Source organism: Fulmarus glacialis, unplaced genomic scaffold (genome assembly GCF_000690835.1).
Source record: "Fulmarus glacialis isolate BGI_N327 unplaced genomic scaffold, ASM69083v1 scaffold1899, whole genome shotgun sequence".
NCBI classification, from domain to species: Eukaryota; Metazoa; Chordata; class Aves; order Procellariiformes; family Procellariidae; genus Fulmarus; species Fulmarus glacialis.
Window position 1 is genome coordinate 26191 of NW_009235041.1, and position 15105 is coordinate 41295.

At 37.9% G+C, this 15105-nt stretch overlaps 1 protein-coding gene across 1 annotated transcript in view; it reads right to left on the minus strand.

The window, feature by feature from the left end:
• The window catches only part of CTNNAL1 (catenin (cadherin-associated protein), alpha-like 1), a 56129-nt gene that overhangs the window by 21119 nt on the left and 19905 nt on the right, over positions 1 to 15105 (minus strand). Inside the window, exons 3-7 of the mRNA XM_009585835.1 lie at positions 10851 to 11038; positions 6492 to 6611; positions 4217 to 4306; positions 3733 to 3903; positions 2513 to 2713 (exon numbers count right to left, since the gene is read on the minus strand). Of these exons, the coding sequence (XP_009584130.1) occupies positions 2513 to 2713; positions 3733 to 3903; positions 4217 to 4306; positions 6492 to 6611; positions 10851 to 11038 (770 nt within the window). The remainder of the gene's footprint in view (positions 1 to 2512; positions 2714 to 3732; positions 3904 to 4216; positions 4307 to 6491; positions 6612 to 10850; positions 11039 to 15105) is intronic.

Consider the following 15105-nt stretch of genomic DNA (forward strand, 5'->3'; position numbering starts at 1 on the left):
TGTTCTATATTGAATTACAAAAAGGTTACTTAAAGCATCCTTTTAAGACTTTAGATCATTGTCTAATTTAAACAAGTACAGTAGCTAACAACATTTTGTTGAGGTAGCTTCAATACAGAGGTCCCACTTCTGCAAACAGCACTTATCTATGGAACTACCCAAATGTCAGGAGACATACACTGGGAAAAGAGTTAAGGAGCAGTGATTTTGCACTCTCCTCCAAAATATATTGGAAACAATTATCCTAGGTGGGACCATTAACATGGCCGTAGCTGCAAAAAGATTAGCCCCTCAGAATCTAAATTAACATAAACATATACACACAAAATGTGTGTAGGTATAGACATGCACACCCTCAATTTTGTTTAAAGGGAAAAAACCACCCAAGCCAATATGATAATTTTCTCACATATTCTTATCTGTTCTAAGTCTCAAAGCTACCTGTCCCTCAAATTTAATGCTTTCCTTTAAGTAATCTGTGTAAAAGTGTAACATCACAAAATCACTTTTAACACAAGGAGCATAATGTTTTACACTCAGAGTGTCCTTTTTATTTTTTACTTGTTTAATGTGTACATTTTTGCTCCTTCTATGTGCAACTTTTCTCTCTCTCTTTTTTTTTAAAAAAAAAAAAGAAAAAACCACAAGTGAAGGAATTGTCTAGCCAAAATAAGGTTACAGGAAAACATAAATAGGACAGTAGCTTGTGATCTCATGAGCTCGAACATATCAGGAAGGATTTCAGAAACATTTAAAATTCAATCAACAGCATTAGATTATCTGTTGTGCTCCAGCTAGTTTTCATTAACATACAATAATACAAAAAAGAGCAGATCAGTGATGTCTGTCTAATTTAGACTTGACCTAGGTTACAAGACACTTCTGTTTTAAACTACATTCTTCACTGAAGACTCACAGTTACTCTGCTTGCTAAAAGGAAGTATGGTGAGTGGAAAGGGAAATAATTGGGCACTCGAAGAGCTCTACATATCCCCCAGTTCATGTATCCCCAAGGCACAATAATATATTTTTTTTTTAAGTCAACAATCCCACTTGAATTACATTAAATCCCTCAGAAAATATTCACCCTCCAATGAAGCTGCTGAGCTGAAACTAAAAAGCCACTTCAGTGAGCTGATGCTATTTTATCTGCTTACTGCGTCTTCAGTCACAGTTAGGCTGGGTTATTTATTAATGAAAATACTTAATGCATAAGCACACGTGCACGCCCAAGTATTTTCACGGATCATATACATGCATAATCTTGTACTAAGCTCTCATTTTTATCACTTGAAATATAGCACGTAAATTATTTAGAGGTGATAATTTTCCACCAGTAAGAGAGCTTAGAAATACCCAAGTGTACTGGTTTTGGCTGGGACAGAATTAATTTTCTTCCTAGTATCTGGTATGGTGCTGTTTTGGATTTGTGATAAAAACAGCGTTGATAACTTGGGGATGTGTTAGCTATTGCTGAGCAGTGCTTACATAGCTGCCTGCCAGGGCTAACCACCAACACCAAGCCAAACACAGTTTTAGTTTCTTATAGTTGCGGGATTCTATGCAATTAACATTCTATATGTGTTGTCTTTGTAATAACAACAGTCTGTATTATCAATAAGATTTATATGCTTTTCAAACTGCATTACTGCATTAAGAATACCTGACTGCAGCATCTGATTCAAAGAGGAGAAAAGAAACAAAAATGCTTTCTCGTAAGTAATACACTCAATTAAGTAAGTAATCTATACTAATACACATCTGCCATATTTCAGAGTGTTGGTAAGATTTTATGCTATACGTTTTGCCAGGAACAAGACTGAAAACAAGTCGGCATCAGAAACAGAAACTGCATTTTCCATCTCTGCTTTTCCTCCCCGTTTTGCATGTATCTTCTATCATTTTCAAGGAACAAGATAGGACAAATGACAGAGGGAGGCTTAATGTGCTCTAAAAAGGAAAACTACCGCCATTTAAATCTTATAAAAAGGACAAACGAAAATTGCCTGTAAGTCTTAGTGTCTCTTTCCCCTCGCTCCTCTCTCCACAAGATTAAAAAAACCAGTCAATTTCTTAGAATATTTCCCTTTTCAATAGTTTAAGTGTTTTCAATATTCTGTTGAAAACAAGAAAGAGAAACTCTGGTCACTGCCACAGGATCAAGACAATTGAAGTCTCTGAATTACTCAACCAAAAGACCTAACTGTTTAAGACTGTGCAATGATACTTCTATTCACCTTCTTGTTTCCACTTACAGCTTCATTAAAATTAGTCTACCACCACTAGTAGCCTAATTTAGCCATCAAAGAATCAATGAAGCAATACCACTGGGGCAGGGGGAGGACAGAACATATTGAAGCTGCAGAAGCACAGAACAAACTCTGGCTTCCTTGATCAGCTCTCACTGTGAGGAATACACACAGTTCTCTTTTCCTAGACCAGAAGAAACACTGCATTAAAATTTCTTTCCAAAGTAGAGGTGAAAAGATTTACTTTGCTAAAAGGCTCTTACAGCTTGCATCCACACTGAAACCAGCTGCTCTAGTTCCATTTTAGCCTGTTTAGACAGCTCCAAAATGTGTTCTCTGTGCTCATGACTGGTATAGGCAGAGTCTGTGAAGTCCTCCGTATGTTCCAGGATAACTTCCAGCATTGTTGAAAGGTTCTCTTTTGAGAGAAAATAAAGATTCTCACGAAGACCCTCCACCTTATTCTGAAAAAGAAGCGTACCAGTTCCTTGAATATTTATGTGGTTATACAGTTGTGATGCAGAGAGCAGATGCATCATTTTACATTTTATTTTTCTCCTCAGTGCTTTTTTTTATTATTTACTTATTTTCAAAGTAATCCAACAATTTACTTGTATCCAGACCTTCAGTTTATGGTTTGGGATTTTTTTTTTTTTTTTAATGTACTAATACCATCAGCAAATTACTGGCCACTTATCAGAAGTAACAGCAAATACTTAATTGTTCTACTGCTGTCAATAAAAAGCTTTTAAGTTCCGTAACTTTCAGAAATTGTGTATTCAGATTTTGTTTGATTTTTCCACATCCATATAATCTATTTTGAGTATTTTTCTAAAAATTTACATGTAGCAAATGGAATACTTTGAGGCACTTCACAAAAATTTTAACCAAATTCTAAAGGGGGGGAAAATAAATAAATAAAAATAATAATAAAATCAAAGTTACAGACTCCAAAGAAACAAGACATGGTTGTTCATTAACTGTTCTTAACTGGTATGAAATTTAGAGAAGCCTTTATCAGGAAAAATCGACTGAGCTACAAGATACAATTTCAACTCATTCAATAACATTTCCTTTGAATGACAGTTTGTTCTTTTAAATGTTTGGATGAATATTTTTCTGTGCAGTTTTAAAAATACTGCCAATTACAAAGCAAGAATTCTTCAACAACTATTTTAATGAAGTTCTGATCGGTATCCTGATACTTAAGTTTATTTAACGTCAAGGCATCACCTCAACAAAACATTAGAGTTCTGAATGCATTCTGATTCAGGAGGAGATGGCAAGTATCAAAAGGTGTATTTTGGCAATGACAATGAAATTACAATCACCTCTTGTCAGATTCTCTAACATTTTGGGACAATTATTTAAGTTAACACTGCTGAAAAGATGCAGTTCCACCATTTGAAGTTTAAAAATCCCCCCCCCCAAGTTTTGAGGTAATTTATTAGGCTGTAGAAAACAATACTATTTCTACTCTTACCTTGAATTCTTTGATGCCAGAATATATGCTGATGGGGGCCATTTCATTTTCTCCGTTTGGTCTAGAGTCAGTTACAATTTCTATTACCTGTTCCAAAGCTAATCTCATCCGATGAAAAACTCCGTCTTTGTTTATACGAGCAGATTCACAGTCTGGATGCCTCAAACAAGTCTTTTTGAAGAAAGAAAAGTAAGTATTATGAAAAAGTACACATGCAGTATAGCGAAATGAATGCTTCCTGCTAAGGCAAGTCTAAACAATGTGTTAGAATATGATAAATTCTTTCTGTTAAACTGCTATTGTGTTAAGTAGAATTCATACCGTTACTCAGAATATAAAGATTTTCCTCTACTCATTCTTTACTCTTACACCCTTCTTTAGCATGAAGTTTAAAATGGGGCTGAGAAAGAAGAGTCAGCTACCCTGCCAGATGCCATACTCTGTGATTTATCCAAGTTGTGTAAGAGCTTGCATACTCACTCACCTTTGAAGCAGTTAGGAGCATCATGGTGCACTTCTCAAGAACAGCCCTAGATGCTGCCATTCTAGCCTTTTTCTTCTCATCCTTCAAATCCTGAACACCAAAAGAAAAAATGACCTGAACATTACACAGTATCTAAAATGTTAACTGCTGGAAAAAGGAAACTCTCTTGCAGATGGATGGGTTGTGAGAAAGCTTCTTTATGTCTGACAATGGCTATTTTCAGCCTAACTCATGATCTAGAACTTGCTTTTCAGATAGATTTTAATCTATGCATTTATTCTTGGCTTTATTAAATTCAGATTTCAAAGAAGGAAGATCTCAGAGATACAGAGCGTGTTATGTAAAGTGTCATTAATTCTGCTACCTTTATCATATAGCATTATTGATAAAACAGAAAAATGAGGGGAAAAGAATAGCTGACTAAAAAATATTTTCTGAAATGGGGGGAGGGTAAGGCAGACACAGAGAACACCAGCTTTTTATTGTACTGCAGTGAAGGAAATATAAAATAAATCTTTCGTCTACTTTGAGTGTTGTATTTACTACATACCAGTAGTAAAGAAAGTTTTAACAGGCTAAAAAAGCAATTTCTCTGTAGAAAGGCATTGAGTACAGAAACTTTCCAAGAACTCTCCAGGGAGAGGGATGTATCTGCAAAACCGAACTATACCCCCAGAGAAGTTCATCAAAAGGGAAGAATTTAGAGTCCAAACTGGGATGGAGGTGGGAGGGAGGGAAGAGGGCAAAACATGAATCCCTCAATGCGTAAGAGGGTCTAACAAGAGGAAGAACTTACAAAGCTACAACTAAGATCTTCTCAATGCTCGCAAAGATAGCTGAGTGCTATTTGAGTGTTAAACAGGCAACTGAATGGGACCAGCTGAAAAGGAAACAGTTTACAGGATGGAATTAATCCTAATTTACCCTAGATTAGCAAAAAACCTCAGATAAATCACAGCAGCAGTCTGTTTTGACATTTTTATTTAGCAACTACAGAAAATCTTTAAGATCAAAATCACCACATTTAAAAAAAAAACACCTCATTTCTGAAATCCTGACATTACATTCTCATAAATCAAGAGTTTCTGGCATACTTGTTATAATTACACTAAGGAAGAATACTTTGAGGGATGTTTCCTCCCAATAAAACTAACAATGCCACATAGCAGCCTACACACTGTAAAGTGAGCATATCAAGAAAGTCCTGACACAATTTAAAAAGTAGTAATGAAACACGCTTTCCAAAAGAGTCAAGTAGGCAAGGAAGGGAGAGCCAAAGACCAGTTAACACTGAAAACCAAAAATAGTTGAAAAGAATATCACTTACTAGTAATGCACCTGTCTCTTTCCAAGGAACAACTGCTATGAATATTTCAGGGAGAAATAAAGAGAGTTCATTTCCAAGCAGGTATTTCCTTTAATTATATGTAGCTTTTCCAGAACTGATTCTTTGATACTGAGCATGTACTTAGTAGACTTGGAACACATCAACAGTAAAAGGACATGCGTAAGTTTGGCCAATTGTTTATACAAATTGAATTCTGTATTTTGCTGGATATCAGGGACTCTGTATATCTATATCAGACCCTGGTTCAGTTGTGAATGGAGGATTTGATTGCCAAGGGGAAGCAACTAGAGCTCACAGCAGAAGTCTTAAGCCTCAGCAAACCTTTTATTTACATGGAAGTAGCAGCAAAAAGCTTCCTGCATGAATGAAAAGCTTTGAAAGAGTAGCTGCATGCGAGAAGTAAAAAACCATTACCCCAACATAAGAAGGTTTTGACCTAAACCTAGAAAAATAATCCAGAATAATTTAAAAAAAAAAAAAAAAAGTGAAATGCTTTATTAAGATCTAAAGATTTCATGTTTGGCATTTTCTAAAATAATTACTCTGATTTCAAATCCCTTCACTATGTGCAAACGTCAAATGTTTCTGCCACGTAACAACAAACAAATTCTCTACCAGAGTAATAAGCCAGAAAAGTTAGAGCCAAAAGACAATGATTGAAGCCAAAGCACATCTCAAATAACATGCACCCAGTCTTCTGGAAGATATGCAGATCAAACAACACAGTGATATTTCTCAGGCTGAGCTTTAAAATCAAAAGAAGTCCTTTGGGTGGAGCAAGGAGAAGAAGTTAGGTTTCAGAGATAGGACCCCAGCAATTGTTCTGTTTTGTAATAGTTAATCATGCCAGAAGAACCCAAATCTTCCAGTGAATCAGACGAAAATGATACCTTACATCATCTCTCACAGCTTTTTATTAATACTTACATTTTGCCGATCTCCAGTTAAATGGGCAAACTCTACCATTTCATTTCCAAACTGGCTGAATATTTGTACAAACTCCTGGAAACTACTGACTTTTTCTAGTTGTTCCATTGTTGCAAGAACCTGCAAGATAAGGGAAAATACTGTAGATTATCAAGATGCTAAACAGAAAACATTATTACTAAACTAGGAATATTATTATTTGCAGACACTTCTAAATCGTGTTGTTTAATATGTATATATTTTGTCACTATTTAAGCATTAATAACTCAACAGCTGGAAATCAAGTCTAAATTAATAATCATGCTTCATTCAAAATGAGTCATTTGTTGTCAACCCTAGAAAACATTTTCCTCACTTTTCCCAGTATCAAGAGTAACAGTATTACACAATTCAATTTCCAGATTTAGGAAAAATGTTACTGTCATACTGAATTTAAAAACATGAAATTGACATACAGATTATATCCCTATGTTGTAACTCTAAATTTCAAAGTTCAATTTCAGATGCATAACTTTCAAAGTCTAAAACCACAGTTGCACAGTCAGACAGGTATTTTAATGTCTGTGTGTATTTAAAAAAAAAAAACCACACACCAACAGCATTCCACAAAAGAAAACAAAAAAAGTTACAAATGAGTTAATGTATAGTTTTATACTTTCCATAACAACTTACTCTAACTCTGAATATTTTTATTAGCTCTATATAAAACAAGGAACTAAATGAACCCAAGTTGTATCAAGCTCTTACTCAAGATACATAAAAGCATGCAAAATCAGCAATTTTTTAAAACATTCAGCAAAAATTATCATATAGCTTATAAACTACTGAAGCTATCCTACTGAAGTCACTACAATATGGTTTATAACACAGATTATCATTAGGGTTTTTCAGGTTAGAGGTATAGTTGCTAATCCCAAAATGATCTTTCAAATCCACTAAATGTCTTCAGACGGGAAGACAGTCAAAGCAGTTCTTTATTGTGTTTCAGACTGGAGATAAGATACCACATGAAAATTTAACAAACTGTACTTGAAAGAGAGAAACTTCAACTCATTTCTCTTTTCCTATGCCAAAAGTATCTTCCCCTCCAACTAAAAAAAGCAGTCTAATACCTGATTATGACAAACTATCCCTTCCCTGCAACCCAGGCAAACCCTCCTAGAAGCACCAGTTCTTTTGTAATAGAGCAGCTGCTCGATCTCATAGTTATAATCTAGGTAAAGCAAATGTTCCACTAAATCCTGTGAGTACTGTGGAACTGACTGCTTTATCATGCAATATTAGACTGCAGTATCTGTCCGAGTATCTTATGTTATGCAGCCAGTTCCACAAAGTCTGCAGAAACAGAAACTTTCATCATCCAGGTGTTGATGCACGAGCAAGGCTGGGGTATAAAGGACTTGGAAGGAAGCTGCACAAAGATGAAGATGTGAAGACAACAGTATGAGAGTGGAAGAGGCAGAGAGCCACAGGACTGGGAAAGTGAAGATGTAGAAAAGTGAATGTGGAGAAAGGAGAAAACATACAAGTTAAGGTCCAACTTTCTCTTCTAAGAATGGATAATAGCAATTATGCTCAATCATTCTTGGTTTAGGCAAGTATAGTACTTCGTGAGTATGGTCTTGCTTGCAAGCAACTCTGTTACAGTTACCCTAGAGCAAGTGTTTCTGTCATGAGAAATCTCTTGTCAAATACAAATTTCAGTGAAAGCACACGTATTTCCATTATAGGTAACAATTCTAGACATTTCAGGCAGAGCTGACATTCCAAGAAACTACATACAGGGAGAAACCATATAGACAGCTCTAAATTTGTCTAAACCTTATTCAAGAAGCTGTTAAAATGCAAAATACCTGTGATGTCTTCATAATTTTTCATTTTAAACTTTCTTCAACATGAAACACACAGATAGTAATTAAAATGTACATTTTTAAATACAAGGTTAAAAATATGTATCAAAAAAGGCTTTAAGTTCCTATTAATATCTAAATTAGAACTTAGTATTACACAGCTACTGCTGCACTATGAATGTCGCCTTTCAGAAGGCAGTCATAGGCTGACACCACTTCTGGGCACATCCATATTTTGATCCAATCCGCATAGTGCAGCAACACCCCCACTATCTCTCACTTCCCTATTCGTTTTTCTGGCAGTCCTAACCTGACTGACGACAGTGAGCGGAGCAAGACTTTAAGCTCACTGATGCAGTGACTAAGTCTGATGGACAGTGAAACAAATTTTGTAAGGTAGGAAAGATGTGGGCAGGGACTTAAGAAATGCACACAATCTAAGAACACAGGGACGGTATATATGGTGCAGAGGGTGCAGAAGCAGGAACAGGATCATTGGGATCATCAACCAGAGGTTGAGTTCTGGAACAGATCACCATTCCAGAAGATCTCAATCACTTCATCAGTCTATGAGATTGGACGTCCAACCATTAAGCTGTTTTTCTGTCCTTTGCCCTTCGTTGACTTAACTACTCTTGATTCATATGAGGAAGATGATGACAATGAAAATGAAGGCGTTCAGAAAGAGGCAGCAAGAAAACTGGCACTAAAAGTTCAACATTGGGCATTCAGTCTCTAAGATGAAAATGCAGCTGAGATCTTCTGGAACAGTGACCCACTCCAAGAAGCTGGCATCTGCTCCAGTTGGCAGTACTAATAATGATCCTGTTCCTGCCTTTCCATGCTCTACACCGTATTATACTATGCTGTCTCTGAGTATTCGTGTGCACTTCTTAAGTCCCTGCCCGCATCATCCCTCTACCACAATATTTCTTACAGGAAGAACTGCTTTGCTATCCATCATACCAGTGTCTGACACACTTTTCAGGAGTGTACTCTATAAATATGAGGGTATGCCTGTATAAGACACCATCATTTGTTTAATTTGGTCCTAGAGATGTGAATTGCTCTGCTGGTACCATAAATGGAAGCAGACATTCTCAAACACATTTAGACTATGCGTAGAAAGGAGAATGCAGTAAAACCCAGAAGACCACAAAGACTAGGGTGACTATGGCAATCAGAGTCAGACACACTTACTCCAGAATATGAGACTTCATTTTAAATACCTTCAAAACTAAATCCTGCACCTACGCTTACTATATTCATATCACTGTATATATGATAATATTTTCATATATATTTAAGACTATCATAAACCATGCCCAGCGGCTGAAAGGATATATCCCTCCTTATCGCTTCATGATACAAGCACTTGCACAGTTGCTCTGTAGCCTAAATCTGTGTCCAGCCACTTTTGGAAAGGTAAATTAATTTAGATCACTGCATGGTTGCAGATGACAGCAGAAGAAAAGCTCACGAAAGGCAGCAAAAGGTATTAAATGCACCATTCTGGTCTCCAGGGCAAAAAAAGACCAAAGCTGCAAGTAACTTCAGCAAATTAATATTGATAAAACTGCTGCCACCTTCACCAACCACTGGGAGAAGAAAAGAGCACTAAGACAGCAGATCAGTGCTGCGAAGTCTAAAGCCAGACTGAAGCAGGTATTACCGTAGTTTTTGAATCCTGGACTCAACTATGTGTCTTGGATCTAGAAGCTGCAAAAGAGAGACCAGCAATGTCTGGAAAGCAAACTGGGACAAAGGGAGAGAGATAGCATGAGGAGTCAAAAGAGGAAAGAGGGGCTCTGCTCTGTATTACAAATTGAAAATTAATGGAAAAAACCAGGCCCTATCAGGCTCTCATTTTCCAGACATGAGGTTTTTCTATTTTCGTTTTAGCACATCAGGGAAGAAAAAAAAAAAGAATGAATATCCTATAGGCAAGACAGTGCAGTACACAAAATAGATAACATCTGAGGTTAAAGGGGCCTTCATACATTATTTAAATCAGCTAAGTAGTTTCAAGCTAAGTTTCAAGACATAAGTTAAACTGTACAAAATACTTTTAATCTGAAAACCTCATTTCACTAGCACAGACTTCCATCAGCATTCCTCACAGCTTTTTGCCTTAGACACATTCATAATGCCCTCCTTGTCTTGATCCTGACAGTACAAACATCCTGTCCTTAGCAAGTAGAAGCTTTTATTGGCCATTTTACTGACAGACACACTTTCCACTTCACAGTAACACAGCATCTTCTCCAGCATGCTAAGTCAACAGAGCAATACAGGTCACAAAATATAGAAAGTCACTGAAAATAGTTATTTTATTCCTCCTGACTTAGAGCCATCCCCTTACAGGTGAACATGTGCAAGACATTAAATTTTACCTCTTTATTTTGCACGTCCTCTACAGATACAGTGAAAATACCACTTCATTTACCACCACTCTTTTGCATTGACTGCAGGTATCAGTTAAACAAAACAGAAAAGAAGCTACAAATACCTTGTTTCTGGAAGTTATAATTTGCTTAATAACAATTCTGTCTGCTAACACCAGCACCTTTGTGACAGAAGAAAGCAACAACCTTGCAGCTTTTACCACACCCGTTTTGTCCGTAAAGATTGTTATGTGGCTATCAGATTCTGGATGATCCAAGCTGGCCACGTCTGTAAGCTGTGCGATTGTTTCACCTAGAGGGAAAAAAGAAATAATTAATATTTCAGACTCTACAAAAAAGATACTGGGCCATTAAGCAGTCTTAACTTTTACTTTTGAGGGATAAAAAAAAACAATTTCAGAGCCACCTACAACTCTGTTATTTCACTTCACTTCCTTCTACTGACTGTTGGTGGCACCCTCTCCATATTTAAATTTGGACTATTATTCAGTACTGCCTCATTCTTCCATCTGTAACATACACTAGTTTTCTTACAGTAATCTACAGATATTTGAGGTTGAGGGGGTGGAACTGGGGAGTGTGGAGGGAGAAAACATTTATAGGAGATATTTTTCCAATTTTAATAGCAAAAGTCAAATCAGTGTCGACACTTGCAGCACCAACCTCCTGAAGGAGTGGGATGTGCAGCAAGGAAGGAAGAAATTCCCCTCCACTTTCCAAATTTCAGTTAGTATTCCCATAATTTATGGATTTCCTATTCCTGTTGAAGTCTTCAGGCATGAAGAATAAAGAGATTCCAAACAGGAACTTTATAATTTATACAACTGAAGCATTATAGTGAGACTGCTGCACTTCATGTTCAAAGGAGGGCCACCAAACAGTATATTGTCAGAGACAGGAAAGGAAAAGAAGACAAAGAAGCACTGATTTTCAGTTTATAAGCATTTTTTTATTCAACTATGATAATAGTTAAATAGGACTATTCAACCACTTTTATTTTTTATGCAGTTAAAAATTTTACAATCCAATGCAGTCAATGGATCTCTTTGTCTGAGAAAAATCACAGGGCTCTATCCAATTAAATCTTCTGGAGTATCCTAAATAATAGTGCAATAGAGGAAAGGCATAGAGCAGTTTCCTATGCCACAACCACAGAAGGACTGAAGGAGACTGAACTCAGGCAAGCTCTGAGACATGCTTTTTGTTAGCATGCAAGACAAGATGGTCAACCCATAACCCACAACTAACCTCTGAGAAAAATCACAGGGCCCTATCCAATTAAATCTTCTGGAGTATCCTAAATAATAGTGCAATAGAGGAAAGGCATAGAGCAGTTTCCTATGCCACAACCACAGAAGGACTGAAGGAGACTGAACTCAGGCAAGCTCTGAGACATGCTTTTTGTTAGCATGCAAGACAAGATGGTCAACCCATAACCCACAACTAACCTGCAGATGATCCTTGAAGATAAAATCTAGGACATTTGATCGAGTCCCCTATGACTCATCTTCAAAACCTCAACTAAGCAGACAAGATACTCCAAAAGCCTGATAAAGCCGGAGGTCCCATATGAAGAACCTGAGGGTGCATTATTAGTCCGCAAATACCACACACAAACACTATGGAACAAGGAAGGCCTGCCAGTCCTTCAAAACACAGAGCTCCACACGTCATAGTGTTTATGTATAGATTTCTCTCCTCTGACAATTGTAATCCCTTGAGCTCTTAAGTTGCCTGAATAGGTATTGTACTACGGCAAGGAAATTCCAGTACTTTTGCTAGGATGAGGCTGACTCATAAAAGCCATGCTACAAATAATCAGAGGGTCTCTCTAGTATAAGTATGCAAATATGATAATCAGAGTACACTCTGAGACAGTGCGTTCCACAGCTGAAGGGCCTGAAAATGAACAGAAGCAAGAACAATTATAAAAGTACGGCTATTATCCAAACAATGAGGGCAGCCAGATACACTAACAGTGAAGCTGTAGGACAAGACTCCAGTCGGGTGAGGAGATCATTTAACAGCAAAACAGATTGGCCACTGCCATCTCCATAGTCAAATTCACTTCATTTCAGGCCAATCTCTAGCTGGAACTGTTCAACTTTGTCAGCAGATTAACCGCAATCTCTTCCTTTGACCTCAAAATATATGTGACAACATAAAATGCTGTAGAAACACACAGAGAACAATTAAAATAGACAAAAAGTGCTTTTGGAAGCATGCACAATATCATTACCCATTTTCTTATGCTGTGGGATTCACCTTCTGGAAGATGAATTATCAAGTCATAACTGAAGCATCTAGTCATACAAAGAGTAATCAGAGAACGTAGAAAGAGCTGCAACATCTGCCTGTCAAAAGCTCCAGAAAGCCCTAGAAACTTGAGACTTCTGACAACAGAACAAAGACTTCCTTCTCTGCCTGCAGGTCTGCAACTACAGGAACAGGAATGGTGCCCTGGTAGTAAGCTATGAGGAGCAAGACCTGTCAGGGTAAAAAGACTGAGCTAGGGACTATTTAAGCCAGCTGGGCACACACAAGTCCATGGGACACATCTGAGAGTGTCAAAGGATCAGTTCAGTATCACTGCAGTTCTGCTATCATGTCTGAAGGATTGTGACAATTGGGACAGATTTCCAATGATAGATGTCACAGCCATCTTCAAGAAAGGCAACAAGAAAAACTCAGGCAATTATTGGCTAGTCAACCACACATCACTCTCCAGGAGTATTATTAAAATAATCTTGGAAGCCATTACCACATGAAGTACAAAAAGGCAACCAGGAAGAGCCAGAACAGAACTGCAAGGGTGAACAGTCCCTTATTGACCTGAATGCCTTCTATGACAAGATGACGCTGTCTCTAGAAAAGGAAGTAATGGATGCTGTGTGTCTCAACTTCAGCAAGGCCTCTGACATGATCTCCCATAGTGTCCTTATAACTACATCATGAGATATGGACTGGATAAGTGAACAATAAGGTGGGCAGAAAATGGACTTGACTGTTGGGCTCGGAGATGATGGTAAGTGGTACAAAGTCCAACGGCCAGTCAATTAGCAGTGGTGTCCCTCAGAGACTGATACAAGGCATCAAAACTGTTCCCTGGATGATGGGCTAGCACATCCAGCAAGTGTGTGAACAACACCAAACTGGGGGAGTGCCTGATATGCTGGAGGACAGGGCTGCTAGAGAGAGGGACAGGCCAGAAAGATGATCTGACAGGAAGTTTGTGAAGTCCAACAAAGGCAGTAATACCAAGTCCTGCATCTGGGCCAGGATAACACCACACAACAGTACAGGCTGGGATCAGCTGTCTACAGAGAACCTGTGTGGGGAAAGACATGGGGGTCCTGGTGGACAAAGGGTTGAACAGGAGTCAACAATGATGGCCAGCTGCGCGCTGGGTTGTTAGCACAGGGTGCAGAAATGATTCTTCCCTTCTGTTTGGCACTTGTGAGACAGCATCTGGAGTACTATGTCCAGTCCTGGGCTCCCCAGTACCAGGGAAAACACTGACATAGCGGACCACATGACGCAAGAGGAGAGATCGAAGAAAGCGCATTTGTTCCACCTCAAGAAGAGGAGGCCAATGGCAGAGTTTACTGCGGTCTACAGCTACCTACCTCATGGGCAGGTACGGAGAAGACAGAGACAGACTGCTGCCAGAGGTGCATGGCGATAAGACAAAAAGCAACGGACAAGATGTAAGAAAATACTTTTGCCACTGTAAGGATGGTCAAACGCTGTAAGGAGGTGTACAAGAAGCTGCACAGTCTCCATTCTTGGAGTTAAATGTCCCTTCCAACATAAGTTATTCTGTGATTCTATTTATCCATTTTAAATTGTTGGTTTTCAACCTTCTTAATTTAGTCCTTCTCTGTACTAAAAGACAAGGCAAAAATAGAAGACAGCTATTTATTGCTTCCATTTTACTCCATGTCTTCCTTTAGGGCTACGTAGTCAACTGGCAGAGAATACTGAAAATGTTACGACACTAACTCATTCTTGACATGTGTTTTCTCTTTTAAATTAAGCAGTCTTTCCTAGTTTTGGAGGGGGGGGGAATCACAGATGGGCATCTAAAAATGTGCTTCTTTGAGTTACATTCCACTACTATACTGTCACTGTAAACACTGTAAACACTGACATAGTTGCAAGACTAATGTTAGGCAAAATCTGCTACATGACCCTCTGCGGTGTTTTATGATTCTATTTTGAGTCAATCAAATTACAAGGTTTATTACAAGGAAATAGTCGTAACAAGTCTGAAACACTTCAGATCACTGATTATACCCTTTACAAGAGAGATACAACATCTGTCATCCTTCAAAGCCTCTGCAGGATATGCAATTGATT